Consider the following 24945-nt stretch of genomic DNA (forward strand, 5'->3'; position numbering starts at 1 on the left):
ATAAGTTGAAAAAAAAAAACTTCTTAACGCAACAATCGGACTTCGCATTTACTAGACGATCATTTCAAATGCCTCATCAAATAATAATGCATCGGTGAAATTTATTTAACATCTGCTTGTATCAAACACTAGGACCTCCCGGATATTCTTGATGGCTATTTCCGGACAACATAACGAACACATGTAAGAAAGAAGTTACCGTATATATTTTCAGATCATCATTGGGAGACTATTTTTCTGCTCAGTTGAGTGGATATAGCTCAAGACAAGTCCAGAAGGTGAAGTGAAGAATGAGGTGTCCGATAACAGCTATAGATCTCTCCTTAACGAACTGGAGTAAGGGGAACATTAATGAAAGGAGATACTTCACACTACCACGCCTCGTCTACATTCTAAGAACCATCTCCCTGTCTGGGTAAATAACTGCCGTTTTTAAAAAAATAACATTTAAGTAATAATAAAGCAAATTGAAATCTTTCGGAGAGATGTAAATTACTTTAAATGAATGCTTTGACTAAAATATAACCTTCTGAGATATACTTCCGCATCTCTATTATTTTACTAAATTATATATAGTTACTGTGAATAAATTGGATCCTATAACTTTCGAATTACCACTTGCCTCAATTTGAATGAATATTTTCTTTAGTAGAATAAAATTGTTTTAAATATTACATTTTAATAGCATTGCTGACATCACTTTCGGATAGTTTTAGCATCTATTAAATATGGAAGATTCGTGGATAATTATATTCGAACATATTCAGCCTTTTCATTGCAAATGATCTGGATATAATATTTACAATATATTTATAAAAGGCTGAATGCATTCTATATTTTTCATTTATTTGTGATTATCTAATACATTAATTTGTTCTTGTCTTAGGTATATTTTTAATTACTTCATTATATCTTTAAAGATAATTGATATAATTAATGCAATTAACTGGCATATGAACTATGCTAGGCACAGAATTCAAATTATTTTTGGATGAATATGATCATTTTCCTTGGAACAATCTCATGTGGTATATTTTATTAATTTTTTCAAATGACAGTTTATGTTTATTAAGATATATTCGTAAGGTTAAATAAAATATTTGAAGAAATATATGAAAAAAATCACGTCATTCAAAAATTTAAAACGTTTAATCATAAATAAGTCGGTTAGAAACAGAAAATAAATTGCTTTCAATTTTTAACCATAAAGACTTAATATCTTTTGTTTTCTTTTATGTAATGTAAATCTGACAATATATAATGCAACAACTAAATTCTGGTATTTTTATCTTTTTTGATAATTCAATGAAACAATTTTCAGAAAAAAAAATAATCATAAACTAGTAAATGCAATAAATGCTATACAAATAAAATGACGATTATTATTCTTAAAAAATTTGAAAGTTTCTAAAAAACGTCCTGAAATAAATACAAAACTGTAGAAATTAATCAAGTTTCTACAGTGAAAAGTGATCAAGTCATCTGTATTTATTTTAGAGCAATTTTAAGAAACTTATGCAAAATTTTTTAATTAAAAATCTTGAAAATTTTATTACACAATGAATTTTAAATATTTACCACATCCAAGTCATCAGATATAATGTTTAAAAGTTGAAAATATTTTAATATTTCTTCAATAACAAAATGTTTTAATTAAAAAAATAATCTTATAAATAAAAATTTCATTTAAAAATTTATAAAAACCATTCTGTTAATTTCTCAAAATTATATTGGTATAATGGATAAAGTAAATTAAAACAAGAACTATTATTAATAATTTTAAATCATTTAATTTTATTAATTGGTTCTTTATCCTTATATGTCATTAAATAAATTTGTTCTGATAAAGCGTTAATCAATGAAAAATAAAAACTTTCTGAAGATTTTCATAATTTATCATCATCTGTTACCAATCCTTCATTGACAGTCAAAACACATTGGAGTTCTGAAGAAAAAAAATGACAATAGGATCTTATTTGACTAACAAACATATCTAGAAATGGATATTACTAATGTTAGTTTAAATCAAAATAAATACTTTAACAAATCAGTTCACTCTTTTAAAAAATTTATTATAAGTTATAGATGGTTCATAAAATCATTTATACATCATTTATTAGGGTAATTAAAATTGCAATATATAAAAATCTTCCAAACATTAAAAGAACTGTATAAATTTTCACCCATAATAGTTGTAGATTATAATAAAATAACTGAACACAAAACTGTACAATTTCAAATCATGTACAGTGTGTGGTACCTCATGTTTTTATTTCTAACTACTACAATGAATTCCGACTTGAGAGTTCAACTGTTGCTTTTGAAGCATATCCTAATTCAGCTTGATATTCACAGAGCTTGTCCTTCAATTTTTGGCACAACTGAAAAATTTATAACATAAATGATTTTAATTTAATCAATTTTAAATTGAAAATTATATTTCTAAAAAATTTTCTTTTTAAATTGTAATAAAATATACACCTATTTTAATGAAACAGTTATCGTAATTTAATCAGAAATGTTCAGATAGATTAAATCAATGGCGTAGAATATATTGTCTGAAAACATCTTTAATAAACCATCAATAATATACCTTAAACTTATATCATATAACTTAAAAGTTTTTCTTTGTGTTATGAGAACTAAATACAAATTTTATAAATTACTGTAAAGATATTAAATAGTTTAATATTTTCAATTTGTAAATTTTAAAACAAATTTTTTAAAAAATCTCTAGATATATAGATGCTTACAGAAATGCCTTTTATGTCTAACAAAAAAATTCTTGTTCCACATTTAAATTATACTGTTTACCTTGTTATATTAAAGATCATTATAGTATGTGTATAGAAACAACACTGCTATCCATTTACTAATTAAATTTTGCTTTTGAAGCTAATCTAATCTGTCTTGAAATAATAAGCATATTGTTGCAAAACAAACTGAATGTCTATTGGGACATAAGCTTGATGTAATCCTTCATTTTACAATCAAGATGATGATGTCAAGTTGACAAAGTTGTGTACTATCTCATCAAAACAAACACTTTTTATATTCTTTATCCTTTACAAATATTAACAGATAACTTTTGATCTCTTATTTCTACACAATATAATATTCTGTTGCTATCTGCACACCTTTGAACATAATAATCTTGCAGATGGACAGAAAAATATATTATCATCAGGTATAATTCAATGTATTTTCATTTAAAAGATTATAAAATTTTATGAAAATATCATAATTTTGGTTTTATATACAAACAAGATGTAATATTTACTAGCTTCTCTAGTCCATATCTGAGACATGTATTCCTAAAATTGAAAAAAAGATCCTTAGAAAGGAAGATTGAACTGGAAATATACAGCTAAAACACAATCTCAGGAGGTTATTAACAAACAAAAGGGACGGTTTCATTTTACAGGAAAGATCTGGAGTTTATAAAGTTCCTATGTTTATTAATTCTAGTGTACACACACACATATATATGTCGTATTATTTTTCAGTTATAGTTGTGGGGTTGAGTGTAGGGTGAGCAAGATGAAAGAAAATTGGAGACCATAAAAACACGTTCATTCACTTTTGGGTCAAAGTTTACAAAAATTTAAAATATGTTATATATATGTACTGCACCCTTGACAAACCCATTCTTACTTGATTTGCTCAAGTTTGACTTCACAGCCTTCAGGGAGTCACAGTTATTCTTATTCTTTTAGATCTAAAATTTACCTAATCAATTTTACTCTTACATTGTCAAGCATGAACTAAATGACATTGCTGACATCACTGCAACGTAAATGCAATCACTGATCCCATATCAATAAAATGTTTATTTCTATAGCTAATATTTCTGGAAAATAAGTAGCCCATACTTTCCATCAGAACATAAAATGAATATAACCAAAATTTCATCTGGATTGGACAAAAATTGCAGGAGTTATAAAGACACATACAGACAACCACTTTTATATTATAACAACTTGTACAGATTCAAAGCTAATTTGTTTAGGAGGCAGTATACATTTTAATTAGCAATTCTTGTAATTCTTTTAGGACGATCCTCTCAAATCACTGGACAGTGCTTGTTAGATCATTAAAATAGATTCTACACTTTTGATGCCTCTAGTTTGAAATCTATGCATTTGTTTTTAGTACTTATCTCAGTAATTTATTGGGTTTACTTTTTAATATTATTTTATTTGGGTTTCTTTATATTATGTTTTAATTTAATATTAATCTTCTATTACTAATGAGCAATTATTTATTGTGACATTGTCACATGCTGGGCTGCAATTTTTAATCATATTTTTTAAATTTATTTAATTTAAAATATATGCTCTCCATCTCAAATTAGTACTGTAGTGTCTTGCCCCTGTACATCATAATTTTCTATTAGCAATGGAGTGTGCCAGTCATCTATTAACTGCTTTCAAGGGAAAAGTTTTGAATTGAAATAATATGACTTCCGGTTTACATCAGAAGTTCATATATAGTTAATCATGGCCTCCTGCCCCTAAGCTTTCTATATCTGGTCTTGTCTTTCATCTATCTAACATCGTTCTCAAGATTAAGAAAGGACAGATTGATGACCGTGGGCATTTATAGGTCCACAATTTTTTCAAATTGCAGTCCAAAAATCAGGGCTACATTTAAATCTGAATTATTGTTATTCCATTTCCATTTGGCCTGGTGATGAATCATCAAAAGTATTTCTGATTAAAGTGTGATTTTTTTTTAAAGTCAATTTTGTTGTTAACATTTTTCTCATAACTACATTATACTTGTAATATCTGAACATATCTTTATTCATAATGATTCTTATTATCATCAAACATACTGTGAATATTTAGTTATTTCAGTAGAATATTTTATAATCATATTAACAAAGTTATTTTTAACTAAAACTTGAATAAAAAGTTCAAACCTTAATGTAATATATTTTATTGTATTTACTAGGGTTTCTCATTTTTCGGTCTTTTGCCTGTCCCAGGATTCTGGGATAAAAGTGAACAGTTGATAGAATTAACTATTTTTAAGATATTTTGTATATCTTGAAATCAAATAATATAATTATTTTTCATTAATTTAATACGTTCTGCAACCTCCAATATTAATAATGCTGTGTAAGATATATATTAAAAACTACCTTTGAATTATGTAGAAATTTTCACAAATAGAGAAAAATTTATTAAAGTTTGTTTGAAACTACTTACAAAAAAAAAAATGCTTTGAATTGAGTTGAAAATTTAAAAAAAATGAACTTAGATCAAACTTCTAACTTAAAAATTAATTTTTGTCTTTTAAATAAAACATAATACAAAATGTTATAGTAAATTTTTATAAGAAGATTTTAAAAAGCAAAGATGGTCAATACTCCCATCACTCAATCTGATTCTTATTTTAGTAATAAAAAGTCCTGCTATTAAGAATGCCCTTTCCAATTCAATTGATGTGAGTGGAATTGTGTTTAATGCATTTAAGAGAAAACAGATGTTATGTGTTTTTTCACCTGTAGCCTGGCAGATTTCTAGTTCATTTTTGAGATTGTAGTACTTCTTTTGTTTTCTAGTATTCTTGATTTGTCTTCCTCGGCTGTGGCTGCTTTAATAGCGACATTGAGCTTGTATCCTGATAATTCGACAGTTTGTTTGGCTTTAATAATCAGGTTTATGAAGAAAAACTTCATACTTGCAGACTTTGTACTCATTTGTATCCTTGCCCAATTTGCACAACTTGGTGTTATGCAGTTATTGAAGCTACTGGGCACGGTTAAAAATAAAGACATCATAAGCACAATTATTCCAGATATTACAGGTTCTGACAAGTAAAGAATTTTCAGTTTTCCTGCCACAAATAAGCTACATATTGATTATTGACCATTTGTGACATGCCGTAATGAGCAAAAATTTAAAAAACTAATAAGAAGATTTAAAATTAATAAATACAAATGTATTCTGACAGTTTATGAGTTGATTATATTTTCTATTTGCAAAATTAACACAAAATAAGAAAAAAGTGAATTTTTAAGAAATTTGCAGGATTTCCTGGGTTAAAAAAAGTATTTACTTATTGTATTGTGCGTCTAAATAGTATATAGTTTTTGGTTTCATTTATCATTAATTCAAATCTAATCCATATTAAAATTTATGTTAAGCAATCCTTACTAAACAATTACTAGGTGATTTTAATCTGCAGATATAGAATGTTTTCTTTCTTAAATTTCAATTCATTGCTTTACAGAAAAATCAGTTTTTAAATAGTTTTAAATCAAAAGAATAATGAAACAGAGCCAATTTTAAAATTTTTATAGTATAAATATTAAAGTTCTGAACTTGTATTTAGAATAATCTCTTTGTTTTATAATACACTATACATTATAACAGAATTTCTTTATTCAAAACTGTTTGTTCTGAATATAAAAATCTGTAGTTTAAAATACTTACTGATGATGAAATTAAAGTTTTCCAGAAATGTTAAACATTAAAAAACAAATAGGCTTTGTAAATTAAGGCTGACAATTGTAAATCATATGTCTAAAAATACATATAACTGAAGTACATCAGGTTAGTTATACTTACACATTGGACATAAGTGCTTTATACAAACATCAAACAAATTTTTAGTGTTAAAGGAATTGTAAAATTCTTCAAACATTCTCATTTATTTTAAGCAAACTTTTTCAGATTCAAATATAATCTTTTAATAAATTACCTTTTCAATCCAGTTGGTTGAATAGTAAATAAATTTTAAACTTAAAAAAAAAAACTAGTTCTGGCAGAATATCAGAATATATTCTAAAAATTTGATATCTTAATTATAAAAGTTATCTGTATAAACTAGTTGTACCTAACAAAATATTTGCTACAAAAAATTGTTAAGTTACATATAAATAGGGAAAATAAAGAAGCAACTAAATTTATTTATAAAAAAACTTAAGAAATTTCTCAGTATACAACATTAGTACTTTAATGAATAGAAATAGATTTTGCCTTAGTGTAATCTGTACAGATAGATAGAATTTACCACGGACGAAATTAATCTAACAGACTAATATTAACACATTTCAATAGGTCCCCTCATCACGTACATAACCTTTATTTCTCTGAAAAGGTTTGAACAATCATGTAAATACCTTCACAGTATCTATATGCAAAATTAATATCTAAGTCAATGACATTAATCAAACATAGTTTTTCATTTTTTTGCCCACCCTAAGATTTATCCTTTGCTTAAATGCTATTTTATCCAAAAGAAATGAGGTCAGTCCTCTTGATAAAATTTAATTTACAATAATCTTTCTGTTAATCATATAAAATTAAAAATAATCAGAAATCAACAAATATTAAAAAATAATTAGGAATGAATGTCAACTCAAAGTACCATTTTCAGAATCATTTTAATACTGGACATGACAAGTTCAATAGCCAGAATGATAGGGAAGAGTACCACTACAGGAAGAACATAATTGGGCACATTTTTGCTTATAATTATTTTAAATGAAATTAATGATAAAATACAGTAGAGACTCGTAAATCGGCACCCCGGTAATCGGAATCGCCGGTAATCAGCACAATTTTCAGTCGGACTGTGTTGTGCTGAATCGAACATTTTTGATACTAGATTTACTTCTAAAGTATAATTTTCATGTTTTTATATTCTTCAATATATTTATTTTGTTTGTACAAAATGCAGAAATAATTTTTAATGATACGATAGCCTCGATTATTATTATAAAAATTTTCGTTAGGCTTAAAATTGACGAAAATTCAACACAAAGCGGCACGCAACGGAGAAAAATTTGAACATCGGACAGGTTAATATATTTTTTCGTACATAAACCGTAATCAGAACAAATCCCTAATCTGAACAACCCCAGTCCCCAATTGATTCCAATTTTCGGTTCACTACTGTAGATGCAATATGATTCACTACATCAAATAACCTTCAAATGATATATAAAATGTAAATGTAATTTTTACACAAGTACTTTAATGAACTGAAGTACTGTGTTCTTTGAAAATAAATATAATCTATCTAAATACTTTATACCTAAATCAGCATAATACATAAAAAATAATTATTTACCTCATTGTAAACTTCATCTTCTTGATTTTCTTCTAATGAATTTAATAACATATCTAGTAATGTGTATGGCAGCCAAACTGGAGGTTTCATACCATGTAATGCAGACTGAAAAATTTGGTCAAAATAATTTAATTGTTTTTAAATTTTTTAAATAGAAATAAGCATGAATACGCATTTTTATTACTTTTAATCCAAAATATTCTTTTCCAATGCCCCTTACAGCATCAATATATTCTATTGCTAATTGGGTAGCATCTTCTAGCATATCACAACTTATATATAACCACAGTAATTCAGGACAGTTACGTCTCTTTTAAAAAAATAAAAAGAAAAATTAATTATTTTTAAAATTAATAAACCAAAATCTTAAGAGAGAAAAAAAAACATTACTTGGTATGACAATTTTAACCAAATTGGTAAGTGGCTTCCTTCAGCTAATAACTTGGAGACCACACATCGATGATAGATACTCTGATTTGACTTTTCATATTTATTAAGATAATATTTTAATAGATACCAAAGATATTTATCAGCACTGAAATGATTAATAAATTTCATTTTAACTTTGTATATATTTTATAGAAAAATTGTTACAATTAGATATATTTTAACCTCATTGTCTGAACAGAAGGTAATTCATTTTCTCCTAACCATTCCCAAGCTTCACACAAAACTTGTTGATTATACTGATGCATTAATTCTAAGCATCTTAAAAAAAAAGCATTTATTAATACTGATAATAGAGTTATAAAATTAAACAAAACTATACTAGATTCAAAACTAACTTTTCTGCAATACCATCAAATACTGGTACATATGATAAATTGAAAGACTGACAAATATGTATTGCTGCATCATAAAAACCAGAGTTAACAAGAAGTGTAACTGTTTCACCAGGAGATAATAAACTTGCCGCAATATTGGTAGGAGAAGAATCATTTTGCAATAGTTTGAGTCTTGCATGAACTAAGTCATACTCATGTTTAATATCTTCAATTTCTAGTACTTCCATCTTAGTTGTACCTATTAAAATAATATAGAATTTTAATAAAATACTTTTGTCTGCACTTCAAATCTAAATATGATAATTCTTATTATAATAATAATAATTATGGCAATATATATCTATATTAATAAATAGTAAAAAGAACATAATTTTGCAAATCATTCAAAGATATTTCTCTCTTTTGAAATCATCAGATCCCCAATGTTAAGATTCAAACAATCATTACAGAAACTAAAGGGCCTATTTATTTTTAATTAAACACTTTTTGAGACTGTTTTATCTCATTGTCAGATTGAACACTTAAATTTGAATGTAGAACAAGCTAGAAAAATTTGCAATGGCATGTAATGGACTCAAACATTAAACATTTTAAATTTAATGTCATTAAAGATAAAACATAACCACAACTTAACAATACAGTAAAAGTAACTCCATTAAATAAAAGCGTTTGACAAGTAGTAAACAGTTTGTTAATTGTGATTGAAATGGAAACACCTGGCCAATGTGCACATTATGATCTACTGTCTCTGTAAGATGACTGGCTGTTCTCAGGAACTACACCACTGATCTACCTCATTCTCTTCTTGTCTTTTATTCAACACTAGGGCAGTGCTAGTGGTTATTGTCCTCAAGACACTATTCTTAAAATTGGATATAATAATTATTTCTTCTTGTTACCTAGCTTTTACCTTTTTTTTTTTTTTTAACAAGTTCTTCTCCAGAACCACTCAAACTTCCTTTCTGAAAATTTTATAAACGTTCTTTCATTCTGTTGGCAAGTGTGTAGCACTTTTGTATCATCTGTCCTCATACTCAACTGGAATGCTGTACACATTACTCATCCCTCCCTCACATACCAATCCCTTTGGGTTCTTAACCTATCCCACATTGAAATTTTTCTTCATTGCATGTGGCCACCACATTGAATTTATGTCGATGTTAAGCCTAATGAAAAAATTTACGTTTTTTAAAAAAATAATCATGGCTATTGTATTGTCCAAAATTATTATTTTACTTTTCACAAACAAAATAGATATTTTAATAAATATAAAAACAAAAAAAAATTATATTTTGGAAGTTATTTTTAACATAAAAATTATAACGACTAGTAACATCTAGTTCCAATACTGTAAAGAGATATCTCAGGTCAAACGATCAAGATCAGAGGTCATGACCCCGAGAATTGTTGGGAATAACACAGGCAGGTTAACCTTGTCATATACTTTGGGCTGTTTGGTTATAATCATTCTCAAAATCCTTCCTTTGATAAATCCAAGCACACTTGCAATGCCCCCCCATTATGTTGAGGAATCTCATATCTTATGTCACCTCCTTTTTCTTCATTGTATGCAATTTACTAAGCTTCGAAATAGTTTAGATAGTAGATGGTGAATCTTTGCAATCTCCTTGATTGTTTGATTTCCACACTGTAACTTTCTACACTTGGTGAATATACCAGAGCTCTCTGAAGTGAGCTAAATGCCATAATTTAGTTAGGTTACAATAGCTGCATCTATAGTGAATATGTACAGACTTTTCACTATTTCCTAAACAGCACAGTATAACAACTATTCTTAAAATTGCAAGCATTTATACAATATTAAGTATTATAAGTAATCTATAGATGATTATATAGATCTGGGTAGGTTATATTCAAATACTATATTATTTTACATTGGGGATTTGAACATCTTAATATTTTAGTATCATGAGAGATCCCAAAACCAATTCCAGCAGATATCTAGAGACTACTGTATTACTAAAAAATTTGTAACTGTTCCAATTAAAATATGATTGAAATAATATCTTATAATAACTTGTATAATAAAAACAATATTCAGTTAAATTATTTCCAAATAAAATATACAAGATTGAACAATTAAGTTTCAAAATTATTTTTTAATTTCTTGCCAGTTTAATTAGTAATACTGTTGTGAAAACTTAATTCATGTAGTATGAGACTACTTCAACTCTATTTATTATTAGGTAAATAACAACATCGTAAATTTGCATCTGTCTACATTTTTAAGTATTAAAAATTATTTAGATAAAAGCAACAGCAATTGAACTTGTGCAAAGAACTTGAAAACAGTTCAGAAATGATAATTTTTTTAACTCATTAGAAGTTTGAAAAATTACCTGAAAAATGAAAGGAGAAAGGAATTAGAAGTGAAATAAATTTTGAAGGGCCTTACATTATGACTTCAGCACCTATTTCACAATCAGTATATGGTGTACAAAGTATATTGAAATGAAAAAGAATACTTTCAAACTTAATTGCCTGACCTTGTATATTACTGTTATTTTCAATTATAAATATAAAACTTACCAGATTGTGGTATTCTTTCACCATCAAAATTCCTTTTTGGTGACACATTTATAGGTTCATCTTTCTACAAAATAAAAGTAGAAAAAAATTAATTTGTACAATATGTCATATAATGATAATGTAAAAGAAATTATAATATACATTGTCTGTAACAGTTGGTATTGGTTTAACAATCCAAGCATACTGCTGATCAATGAGCCTTAAACAATTCAAAACAGCTAGATAACACTGAGCCTGTTTTACTAAACTCTCACGACCAAAAACTTCTCTGCTCAATCTTAATGCATGTTCATACATTATACTTGCAGCTGTAAATAATTATAGATTTATTTAATATAATAAACATACTAATTTTATATTTTAAATTTTCATAATTACCTTTTCGAAAATTATTATTATGTATATGAAAAGCATAAAGAATACTGTAATAATTTTGTGTTAACAAATCTGTTGATCTTGCACGTGATTCTAAGATGTTTACAACATCATTCTTTAAGTCTGCATAGGAAAATTCGATGAGTGATTGTAATTCTCTTCTTTCACATAAAACAACAATAAACTGTCTAAGGCTATCTTTCCTTCTGTAAAAAAACTTTATATAAATTATTTTCATTCAAACTTTATATAATTTAAACTTAAAATAATTACCGAATAGGGTCTGGATTCCCTATCATAGCAGTATAAGCTTCTTCATTATGATTTAATTCTAAATGATACTTGAAAATTAAAGACCAAAAAACAGGCTGAAAAAAAACTTTTATGAAATAAATATTTTCAGGAGTTATAAGGTGATATAAAACCAAAAATACTTACAATACTAGGATCTTCAGGTTCGATAACATTTATAGCAGTATCAGCAAGTAAAATGATATATTCTGGTTGTTTGAAAAATTCAAATAGTTGAATAACCTAGATGACAAAAATTAAATAAATTTTATATATTATATAAAATTTGTACAAAATGATAAAAATAAAGTTTAAAGATGATTACTTTTAAATAATACTGAACAATTAAGGAACTCGATGAGGTCTGTTCGATGCCTTGTATTAATTTATTGTGTAGAAATAGTTCATTATTTATACCTTCTGCAGCTTGACAAAATAAGTCAAATGCCTTTTGAGGCTCACCAAGACAAAGATGACAATTAGCAACCAAAAACTGGTAAGAACAAGTATTCCATTCACACCAATGTTGTAATAACCTTACATATTCCTAATTAAAAAAAAGGAATTAAAAATATGTAAAATAATGAGATATGAAACATTTTTTTCAGCTCAGATTCATTTCAAAATGCACCTTCATACTCAAATCATATTTAAAAAACCTTCCTTTCAGATTTTTCTCTATCAAAATTGAACATAGAACAACCTTCAGATTCCAGAACAAAAAACTTTTTCTTCTTCTTCTTCAAATCAGTTGAACATACCACAGAAAAAAAAAACATTACAATTCCATGCTTATGTGATTCTCTTCACTTGCTTACCCATAGGCTTGGCTCACTTGTTTTGATATATCATGATTCAATATAGACTATTCATAAGAATTCTGCGACGATTCAATTCCTGCAAGCCAACCCCCGCTCACTTTACTCCCTACATATAGGTTTATTTGGTTACAGCTATGTGACAAATGGGTGATCTGCTAAGGAAAATGCTTCCTGAAAGGTTTTTAATGAGAAACTAACCCTTATTTAGGTGTTATCAACCTGGAAACTCTACACAAACAGCCTGTTGGAGAGGCACAGACCCACAATCAACTAGCAGTGTTCAGTGGTTTTATCCACTCATCAACTGGTGGGTCACTTCACTCAACCTCCCATTTCTTGGGTAATTCAATCCTCCCATCTTCACTCCACTCTTAGCACAATCCACTACCCCTGCTTGTTTCACTCTCCGTCAGGCCAACTCCTCCTTCATTTCACTCACTTGTTCAAAAATTTTGTGAGATTCATTGATTCTAGATGCTGCCATTTCTATTTTGTCTTTTTCATAATGAGAAAATTGTCAAGACATTGTTCCCATCACAATATATCACCATATTAATCTATATATATAGATTAATATTGTGATATATTGTATATTATAAAGAATATGACAAAGTAATGCTTCATTAAATAATAAATGCTCCATTTACACAATAAATGGGTTAGTTTGGCAGGCTTTTTTCATGTTTTGAGTATTTATTTACAAACAATTTTATAAAATTAAATATTTCAATACTATCAATTTAAATGTTAATAATAATTGTTTTCATTTTTCATTTTTGTTTAAAATTGCAAACTATTATTACTTTCAAACATTTTGTTTAGTTTTGAGTAACATTTTTGAGGAAACAAACTGAGCTAAAACTTAGACATTACTATATAATACTATATTCATTTCAACAAGATTTAACCAAGTGATATTAATATTTAAGATAATTTCCAGTGTAATTAGCAATTACACTGGAAATTATATTATCACAAATATATCATTAAATATATTAGAATATTAATTTATATATAACATCTTAAACTATAATAATTTACAGAACTTACTTGTAATGGCAAATATTGACATTGTACTAAGAGGAATTCAGGAAATAAGAAATTCATTCCATTTGGCCAACTGATATATAGAATTAAGAAAAATGACAACTGTAATAATTATGCTAATAAAAGAAACTTTTAAATTCATCATTTTTTTTTCTGAATCAAAAGCATCATTAATTTCAAATAATTATGCTATTAATGACATTTGTATATATTACTAGTCTAGTAACAATGTCAGATCTATATCTGTTCTTTTTTAAAAAGGAACTAAGACCATTAAATCAACTTTAAAAACCTTTAATGCTATGCATTTCGAATGGGAAAACACATCTCTCATCAGGCTTTTTTACTATGAAACAGTTCAGTCCTTTATCAATAAAATAAAAAACCATTCAAACATCCAGCACAATTCTATAATATTATAAGAACGTTTTTCATTTTATTGAATTTTAATCTCCAGTAAGCAAGTATACATTTATTTAGTCCTTTATCGATTATACACATACAAATTATCAACCAACACCAGTATACTTACAACATATCATTAATCTTTCCAAGAATAAAAATGCTAATATTTATTAACTTTTTTTGAGAATTATTTCCTCTTTTTGAGAATCTCTAATTTTTACAACTGTGCAGTTATAAAAACAAGAAACAAACTGAAATACTTCTTTAGTAAAACATATCTGATGTATTTTACAATAATGTATTAATTACATTGTGATTGTTATAAATAAACAAGAATAAAAAATGTAACTATTTATTTCTTATTACATACACATATAAAAAATATTTTCTTGCCCTTTCCATTCTATGGACACTGAAGATCTTTTTAATCATGTCCATAATAAGTTTAGCCAAATGGTGTGAGATGAGGCATGACATATCTCACCATTTTTTTGGGATAGACCATCACAAAAATTTCTTGGGTTGCTCACCCAGATTCAATTCCAAAACAGTAGGTTGATGCTTTAACTACTTCACAGCCATCCAGCCATCAAAAAAATATTTTGACTTCTGGAAGAAAATTGATTTTTTTACATAATTACATAAATCATATAGTTTCAAGGATTATTTACTATTTAAATAATACAATTCTCCAATAAAATGACCAATGATGTAATCTGTCACTTTAATGAAGAATTGTGTTTTATCTTCAAGTTATCTATCATCTGTCTATGCATAGATTTTAAAAAAGGGTGAAACATTTAAATTGATCTAAAATTGTTTGTATGGTCATTATTATTTAAATATTTGATTTTTTTTATTTAAAATAAAAAAATCCAATTTCAAATTTCAATTAATTATTTAAAATCTAATCTATTAATTCTAATAATTGTAGGATACATCAATTGAGCCACAATATTGACTAACGAAGGTAAAAGATTGTTCCAAGCACTTTGCATTCTATCTTCAGCTGGTTGCAACAATCCAAGTAGTTGGCGAACTTGAATACCTCCTTGTTCTCGCAGGAATAAATGAACCAAAGAACCAGGAATAAAAGCTGTATGTTTAAAAACAATTTTAGAATCTAGAAAATTTATAGATAAAGAAGTTAAATGTAAATAGATGTGTGTATCATTATTTAAGAAAATAAGAACTCAGTTTGGAAAGTGATTCTAACTGACAGAAACAGCTTTTAAATGGAAAGAAAATGTAAATATAATCAATATTTCATATTAAAAAAAAATATATATAAAATTAAGACTTGTCTTTCTAAAATTATTAAGGACTTTTTTAACACCATTATCTACTCTGCAGGATATTCATTTATAGAATGAGATAATGGCATTTGCAAACATTTATGTTATTTGAAGAATAAGATATTAATCATATAATCATCAACATACAGGAAAAACAGCACAGAAATATTAGTTACTGAAATTATTTATTAAAATAGGTTTACATTATTATTGATGTGTACTAATTCTTTGTTCTGTATTCCTTCTTCTATTTATTTAATAATCTTTCACTTTTATATTAAAAAAAATGACAACTGATTGAGTAGATATAATCCAATAAAATTATAATAAATATTGTACAACTTAAAATTTTTATAAAATTTGAATAATTTTATAAATATTACTCACTTGACTTTTTACTTCTTGATGATATATCAGGATTTTCTGACATATCAAGCAATGACAGCTGTTGCATGCCTGACTCACTATAAAATTTACGTTAATTTTAGAGCTAAATTAATTAAGATAATTCTAGTATTTTTATATTAAAAAAAATTCTAAAACTAACATTAAATTTGGCTGCACAGGAGATATGTAGCATTCTGTAGTCCATTTCATAACAAAATACGCTTGAGTCAGCATACTTGTTAATGGTATTAGATCGGAATTCAACTGTTCAGCTTTTTCTACCGAAAGCCCACACTAAAAACAATAGAATTTCATTTATATAAATATTAAAAATAAACTGTTTAAAAAATAAGAACAGTAAGTGTGTATACTTTGCACCATTTTTTTTTTCTTTAGAAGTCTTTGCAGTCTCTTATAATGGAGTTCTAAATATGTTCTATTGCACATGTATTCTGAAATGTCTACTGAAACATCTAACCAAATCTCAGTATTGAAGCTTTCTTACTTTATTTTTTTACAGACCAAAAAATATGGTCTAAAGTACCCTTATATAGATACTTTACACCACTTTAAATATTACATTGATAAAAAAGCAGGAATGGACATGGAACAATGTTTTCACTTGCAATGTTACCTTAAACCATGCTCACAAAAGCACACTATTTGAAATAAGTGCAATAATTTATTAACAGTATCTAAGAGATGTATAAAAGAGATACAAAATTAAATTGTGATTTTCCAATCATGATTGATATACTTGCCTTAGAGGCATTGCAGACATTTTCTAAATACTTGACACCTTGTTTACTTGTAAATCTTTTGGATTCTGGGTCATTGGTTAGATTAGTCTTATCATAATTCCAACTGTTTTCAGAGGGTACTCCTCCAACCTTTCTTCTAAATTGTCTATGAAATCTGTAAATGTTTCCTTTGTTATTGACACACTAGCCTTCTTTATGTTTGCTGCAAAACATGATGTTAGTTGTCATTTTCTTTTTAAAAACCTCGCAATCATTGTTTTCCTGGTCAATTTTTTACAAATTGTTTCACTATTCTCCCAGTCCAACCGAAATAAGCATGAACTATGCAGTATAGTTTAGAGTTTACACTTATCCACAGGGAATCCAAAGTCACTCATGGAACAGCAAAATCAGAAAACGTTCTCCTCTACTCCTCCTCTACACTGGTGCAAAGTAACCCCAACATACTAAAATGTTTACATGCATTTGCATTTACTTGAACTGTAGGTTTTAGGCATAAAATGTAGGAAGAAATCATTTATTTATTAGATGTCAACACAACTAGAAATTAAAGAAATATATATTCACCATATTACAACTTTGAGGCTTTGGAATACACACAAAAGTTGAAAATGCCAATATTTTGGATTTTTTTCAGTCTAAAGTTCAATCTAGAGTGCAAAGAATGCCAGTGCAAAAAATTGTAGAATGTCCAATTCAATTATGAAATGTGCTATAATATGTCCACTGTGAGATAAAATAAGAAATGTATACAATGATTTATATTTTACTTGCCACAGATCGGTAAAAGTGATTTGCAAAGTGGTGCAAAGCATACACATTTTATGGTAATATTACTATTATTGCAATTATTTTAAAAAATTATAGAAATCTTATTATAATAGTTACAAGGAATAAAACTTGTATCAGATCAGTTTTAGAAGATTGTTTTCTAAAATCAATGTTTCAGAAGTGAAATGAAAGAGATCTTGAAACTAAATAATTTGTCTTTAAAAAAACTCCAATTATCAGTAGAGAAAACAAATGTATAAATATTTAAAAGTTACAATAATAATTACAGATTAACTGGTAATGATTTATTATTTTATTGTATGATAGTTCAGTTGTGTTTTTATAACAAATTTAATGTTTGAACAGTAATAAGTAATTTAAAGACAAACTATTTAGTTTCAAGATCTCTTTCAGATCACTTCTGAAACATTGATTTTAGAAAACAATCTTCTAAAACTGATCTGACGTAAAAAACGGGATAAGAAATACTTTGAAACTGTGCTTTAACTACTGTTACATGAAGTTCTTTCAGCAGAACCATAAGTATAGTATTAAGATAAAGCATACTGTATCAAAACTAATTTCTTTTCAAGAAAGTGCATAAAATTATCATTAACGTCTCTGAAATATTACAATTAAAATGAAATTTATATCTATCTTAATTAAATAAATAAATAAATAAATACTTTACCCTTCTTAAAACTAGTAGGGTATAATTTTTAAGAATCTATGAGTAAAGAGTCCCAGAAAATGTCAAAATTTACATATGTCATAGTTTATAATACAGGTTCTTCCAGTTCTTCCAAAAAGAATGCTACCATTTTAAATTACTGTAATTTTATTAGTTATTATCTGAGAAGTATGCAATGTACATCAATTGATACGAGCACGTGTCCAAGTTTCATCTACCACCTGCATAGAAACATTTTTTGTCTGCTGTCTCTAGAAAATGCCATAAACATAAATAGCAATTGTGCAACAGAGAAAGCATTTTGTGTTCTGCAGTTTACAAACTTGGAATCAGTCACCATTCTGCAACTCAATTTTCAATAATATTTTGAGTTTCACATACAATTTCAAAGTGATCCAACCATGAGAGGCAAACATTCTTGTTGTACATTGATGAGTGGTTCCAACTTTGCAGACTGCAAACACAAAATATGTTTGCTGTTGTGAAGTTGCCATTTTTGTTTATGACATTTTCTAGAGACAGCAAACAAAAAAATGTCTGTATGCAGATAGATGAAACTTTAACAGTTACTCTATTGAATAGTGTACAATGCACACTTCTCAGATTATACAAGGTGCGTTCCATAAGTAATGTGACCAAATTCATAAAAAATCATTTATTGAACATATTCTTACAATTAGTCAAAAATCTTTGAAATAGCACTCTCCTGCGTTGATACACTTGTGAAGGCAATGTTTCCAGGCCTGCAAGGCCTTCTCCGGAATGTCCTTTAGAGCCAATGTAACATAAGCCTTGATGTTTTCAATTGTGTCCCAATGTTTCCCTTTCATGGCTCCTTTTAAATGAGGAAACAAGAAAAAGTCAGCGGGAGCCAGAGGAACCAATGGAGTGTGGGTCCTGACTAGGAAATCGTTGACAACGAAGGCACTGTGGCTTGGCGCATTGTCGTGATAAAATTTCCACACATACTTGATGCTGCTCCGGCAGCGCGCAACCCTCCTTTTTATCCTTTTGAGCACTTCCAAGTAGAAAGCTGCTTTCGCAGTGGTCCCAGCAGCTACGAATTCGTGGTGGACGATGCCTCTGATGTCAAAGAAGACAATGAGCATGGTTTTGATCCTGGACTTGCTCATGTGTGCCTTCTTGGAGTGGGGTGACGCTGGGGTGTGCCACTCCAAACTCTGCCTTTTTGTCTCAGGTCATACTCAAAAATCTATGACTCATCACCAGTGATAACTGAGTTTAAAAAATTTGAATCATTTTCACACATTTCCAAGAGCTCTTGGCACCGAAGTACTTGCACGTCCATTTGTTTGTCAGTCAACACTTTTGGGACCAGTTTGATGCACACTTTTTTCATGTTTAAATCTTCAGCCACAATGCGATAAATGGTTGTTTTTGTCGTGTTTAGAGCATCTGCTATCAATTGAAGGATCAACCGTCAGTCAGAGTTCAAACAATCACGCACATGCTTCACATTTTCGTTGATTTGGGAGGTTGATGGACATCCACTGCGGGGTTTGTCAGTGACCTCCTCTCAGCCATCCTTGAACGACTTGTGCCATCGGAAAACTTGTGATTTGGACAAGCAATCATTTCCAAAGGCCTGCTGAATTAATGTAAAAGTTTCGGTGGTGGACTTCCCAAGTACAATGCAAAATTTGATAGCATAATGTTGCTCCATAAAATGATCTATCGCGTCATGTTACATTAACTCAAAACAGGGTTCACAGGAACAAATGTTCTCACCCGCTGGCAACTTGGGAACAAATGAGACCAGGCAAGTTTTGAAGCTAACACCCCCCGCCACCTAGCACAGCAGGTTAGAACAAGTTACGGCATATCATCGCGTCATGAAAAAATTGGTCGCATTACTTATGGAACGCACCTTGTAATTAACATAATTTAAAAATGGTAGCATTCTTTTTGGAAGACCCTGTATATAAATGGTATTTTTTACTATTTTTTATTCTTACTCTTTTTTATTTCATTTAAATGTAATACTACTGATTATTTTATATATTTATAAATTTTAAATGTTTCTATGCAATAAAACATTTGAAAATCTTACTGAAATTGCAGCTGATGACAAATTCAAAAGCAGTTCTTAATAATGTTAAAAACAATAATCTCTAAAAAATTGTAAATTTCTTAAAAATAAATGAGTTTAAAAACGACTCTTTTTCATCCGACTAAAAAGAACTGAATTTCCGAGGCATCAACATTGTAAAAATAAAAATTGTATTATAAATAGAAATAATATTAAGATATTGTATAAAATATAAAACATTGTAACGAGACGCATCGTTGAACATTATTGCATCAAAGGTTATGCAAATGTTATCAATTTAAATACTGGCGTATCTGTAGATGCATGCTGGGACAGCTTGGTAGAATATAAATGTACTGGTAATGTAAAAGTATAGCGTCCACTGAAGAGGCAAGTGATTGTGAAATGCATTTGGATAATAAAGTAAGAAATATTTGCTAATTTTTAAGGTGTCCCATCTCTATTTTTAACTCATTTTGAAGTCGGATGAAAAAGAGTCGTTTTTAACTCGTTTATTTTTAAGAAATTTACAATTTTTTAGAGATTATTGTTTTTAACATTTATAATAACCGATCCCATTGCTTGATATTTATTTACTTCTTAATAAGTTAAACTCTAAATATTTTTTTATATTTTAACAAAGATATTAAATAACTTTAATACTTTTTTAAAAGTTTATTAATAAGATTTCTGTAAAAATTATTGAGAAGTTTATTATAAACTAACATTTTATATATATGCAATAAATAATTTTTATCCAAAATGCATACCGTTTCACCCAATTCTAATATCAGTAGCTCCAAAATCAATAAATCTCGAGAAAAATTATAACGCATTTTTGCAACCTGATGAACTGTTTCACAAATTATGCCAATTCCTGTTGCACTACTAAACAATATATTATATTCTGGATGTGGTGTGGTATCTAATTTTAAAACAAAAAAAAATAAATAAATAAAATAATTGTTATAAATTCAAATTAAATTAACAAAATATTAATAGTTTAATATATTGTTATGTTAAATTGGAAAAATTCTTATTTATCATAATTTTAATTTACCTTCCACCATTAATAATTCATCAACATGTTTAACAGCTGTTAAATCAAGTCCTTTCAGCAGAACCATAAGTGATTGTATAAGGTAAGGTATTGTATCAGATTGTAATTTCTTCTCAAGAGAATGCATAAAAACAATATTATAATCTCTGTAATAATACTAGAATTAAAATAAAATTTATATATCTTATTTAATCAAAATCAAAATTTTATTTTACCCAGTGAAAGCCAAAACATTTCTAACAATATCTTGAGCTATGAGATCTGGAGGATGTTGATGAAACATATCATGATCAAAATCTGCCCATAATTCATCACTAATGTTTTTATGTACAAAGTCTATACAATCTAATATCACTAAAACACTTGAACAAACTGATGGATCTGTAAAGAAAAATCTAATTATAATCATTGAAATAAGAAATTTAATATATAAAATTTTATAAAAGTTACCTTCTGAAATTAAGGAATTTTCAAAAAATTCCACTGGTCTACATTCTGTAACATTTGATAACATTAAATGTTCCAAAGGATCACATTGCCTTAACATTGTAAAAATATTCTAAATATAAATTAAAAAAAGTATTAAATGAATAGGTATTTACACATTAAATTCTATTTAATTTTTGTTTTTTTTTTCATATTTAATTAGTCAGATATAAAATATGTTTGTAAAAAGAAGGAAAAAGAAAAAACAAACATATAGATAAATAGATAATTTCATCTTTCTTTACTCTATCAGCTTGTAATCAGATATATGTCAAAATATATTTGTTTATAATCACTTAATGCTAATTTAGAACTATATTTAAACAAAAAACAAATTTTTTTCAATAATTTCTTTTGCAAATTCTGTACATGGACATTATTTATAATGGTAGAGCATAAGTTTACATTCATAAAGAGTGCATATAATGAACTAAATAACAAATCATCCAACACCTGATGCTGAGAAAACGTTTATTAAAGAAACATTAACATTTTCAACCTAATATGATAGGCCATCTTCAGAATACTGTGTTGCAGTGCCCTTCGTTAATATCGTATTTGTGCTCCTTAAGTCTGGTAGCTAAATTCCTTCTTGTGACCCCAATATAGTCCTTCTTAATTCCTAATTCTCAAATGTAATTTTATATACGCCAGCTTTTTCTTCTTTTTTAATCATGTCTTTATCATTTCTTAAAATACTGTATATATTAGGCGCTCTTTTGAAAATCATTTTTGAGTGTTTTCTGTTTGATACTTGTTTCTTGATGTTTTGATTATAAGTGAATTTGGAGATTTTAAACTGATTTGCATGGGTTCTTATTACATTGCCTCCTTCATATCTTTTAATTAGCACTTCTATCATACTCTTTTTATATCCCAAGTTTGAAGCTGTTTCTTTAATTCTATTAAGTTCTTTAATCCTGTCCAGCACATTAGAGCAACGTAAATACGCTCTTCTGATGAGTGCTCAAAAGGCGGACAGTTTGTATCCATAGGGGTTGTTCGAGTTAGCCGGAATGTATAGTGGACTATGTGTTGGTTTTATGTAGACACCTGTTGTTATACCATCTTCTTTCAATTGGATGTCTATATCCAAAAAATGTATCTGTTTGTGACCTTTTTCTCTAGTTTAAGTTTTAATTCATCTTTCCATACAAGAGTTTGTACATGTAATCAACAGAGATGAATTAAAACTTAAACTAGAGCAAAAAAGTCACAAACAGATACATTTTTTGGATATAGACATCCAATTGAAAGAAGATGATATAACAACAGGTGTCTACATAAAACCAACACATAGTCCACTATACATTCCGGCTAACTCGAACAACCCCTATGGATACAAACTGTCCGCCTTTTGAGCACTCATCAGAAGAGCGTATTTACGTTGCTCTAATGTGCTGGACAGGATTAAAGAACTTAATAGAATTAAAGAAACAGCTTCAAACTTGGGATATAAAAAGAGTATGATAGAAGTGCTAATTAAAAGATATGAAGGAGGCAATGTAATAAGAACCCAAGCAAATCAGTTTAAAATCTCCAAGTTCACTTATAATCAAAACATCAAGAAACAAGTATCAAACAGAAACACTCAAAAATGACTTTTAAAAGAGCACCTAATATATACAGTATTTTAAGAAATGATAAAGACATGATTAAAAAAGAAGAAAAAGCTGGCATATATAAAATTCCATTTGAAAATCAGGAATTAGGAATTAAGAAGAACTATATTGGGGTCACAAGAAGGAATTTAGCTACCAGACTTAAGGAGCACAAATACGATATTAACGAAGGGCATTGCAACACAGTATTCTGAAGATGGCCTATCATATTAGGTTGAAAATGTTAATGTTTCTTTAATAAATGTTTTCTCAGCATCAGGTGTTGGGATGATTTGTTATTTAAGGAGCTGAGTAAGATACTTGGTTAGAAGTAAATAACTTATTACTTAAGTAATAATTCATAAAATTTCATTCTATGTTGTAGGAAATCATGTAACCAAAAACATGAATGACAAAATAATTATTCTAACACAAAGCTAAAATGAAATTCAAAAACATTAACACAATACTATAAAAGTTCAGTTTAAAAAGTTCAGCTTAAAAGTTTTACAGTGATCTTTGAAATATCCCGGAGAAAGGAAAGGAAAAAACTTTAAAATACTAAAATTTGATATTTAACAGAAATAAGTTATTTTCATTTAAAAAAAATATGCTAAATTAAGTCTTAATTATAATAAATATATAAATATTATATTTACTACTTTAATGATTACCAAATCTAACTGTCTTTTATAATGAAACTTTTATGTTCCAATTATAATTTTAAATTAAAGATTAATACTAAAAATAAAATTTTTTAAATCTTACTTTTTTAATTATGACAATAAACCCTGATTTAGAATCAAGAAATAATCCAAGTGGTTTAATTCCAACCTAAAATTGAAAAATAAATAGATATACAGTATAACAATTATTTAAACAAATTCTAATTACTCATAACATTCAAACTGATTTAAAATTCATAACAAAATTAAATTTCTAAGAAATACTACAATTTCAGAATTTGTTTCTTAACATATTACTTATAATTTAATCAATGAATCAGTCAACATGAGAGACTAGAATATTAAGGCTGTATGGTTGGGCCTTATTTTTATCTATTACAGATTGTCTGACTTGCAATGGAATTTAAACAACATAACTGGGGAAATGAAAACAGCAGTCTAAACTATACTACTTATAATAAATTACAGGATATGGAAAATATTTGAAGATTCATGAAAACTAAATTTTTGTAATGCCTAATCGTAGATATCTATTAAAATATTATACTTATATATTAATGAATTTTTTATAATCCTTTCTTTCTTTTGGTTATAAATTTTGTGGTACCAAACTAGATTCTGTAATCAATTATCTAAGCAAAGTTAAAAAATAAATAAAATATATTAAGCTGCAAAAATAATTAAATTTTTTTACATTTAATTATTTTTTAATGTGAAATTTTCAAAATCAATAATACTGTACATTTAATCTATTTATGTAAGCTTTTAATTTTTGGATCAATTTCTGAGTTATTCTAA

General features: G+C 27.5%; 1 protein-coding gene across 1 annotated transcript in view; it reads right to left on the reverse strand.

Moving 5' to 3' along the window:
* Positions 1-2051: 2051 nt before the first annotated feature.
* Positions 2052-24945, reverse strand: part of Nup160 (nuclear pore complex protein Nup160) — a 57157-nt gene continuing 34263 nt past the window's right edge. The window contains exons 13-33 of the mRNA XM_067280872.1: positions 24230-24295; positions 21825-21933; positions 21590-21755; positions 21375-21520; positions 21085-21239; positions 16202-16335; positions 16042-16118; positions 15299-15455; positions 13958-14027; positions 12412-12633; positions 12234-12329; positions 12069-12163; positions 11799-12001; positions 11562-11728; positions 11421-11484; positions 8871-9108; positions 8698-8793; positions 8476-8620; positions 8270-8395; positions 8086-8190; positions 2052-2381 (exon numbers count right to left, since the gene is read on the reverse strand). Coding sequence (XP_067136973.1) covers positions 2283-2381; positions 8086-8190; positions 8270-8395; positions 8476-8620; positions 8698-8793; positions 8871-9108; positions 11421-11484; positions 11562-11728; positions 11799-12001; positions 12069-12163; positions 12234-12329; positions 12412-12633; positions 13958-14027; positions 15299-15455; positions 16042-16118; positions 16202-16335; positions 21085-21239; positions 21375-21520; positions 21590-21755; positions 21825-21933; positions 24230-24295 — 2736 coding nt within the window. The 3' untranslated portion in view covers positions 2052-2282. The remainder of the gene's footprint in view (positions 2382-8085; positions 8191-8269; positions 8396-8475; positions 8621-8697; positions 8794-8870; positions 9109-11420; positions 11485-11561; positions 11729-11798; positions 12002-12068; positions 12164-12233; positions 12330-12411; positions 12634-13957; positions 14028-15298; positions 15456-16041; positions 16119-16201; positions 16336-21084; positions 21240-21374; positions 21521-21589; positions 21756-21824; positions 21934-24229; positions 24296-24945) is intronic.

This window comes from Centruroides vittatus, unplaced genomic scaffold (genome assembly GCF_030686945.1).
Source record: "Centruroides vittatus isolate TY-2023 unplaced genomic scaffold, ASM3068694v2 contig_9, whole genome shotgun sequence".
NCBI lineage: Eukaryota > Metazoa > Arthropoda > Arachnida > Scorpiones > Buthidae > Centruroides > Centruroides vittatus.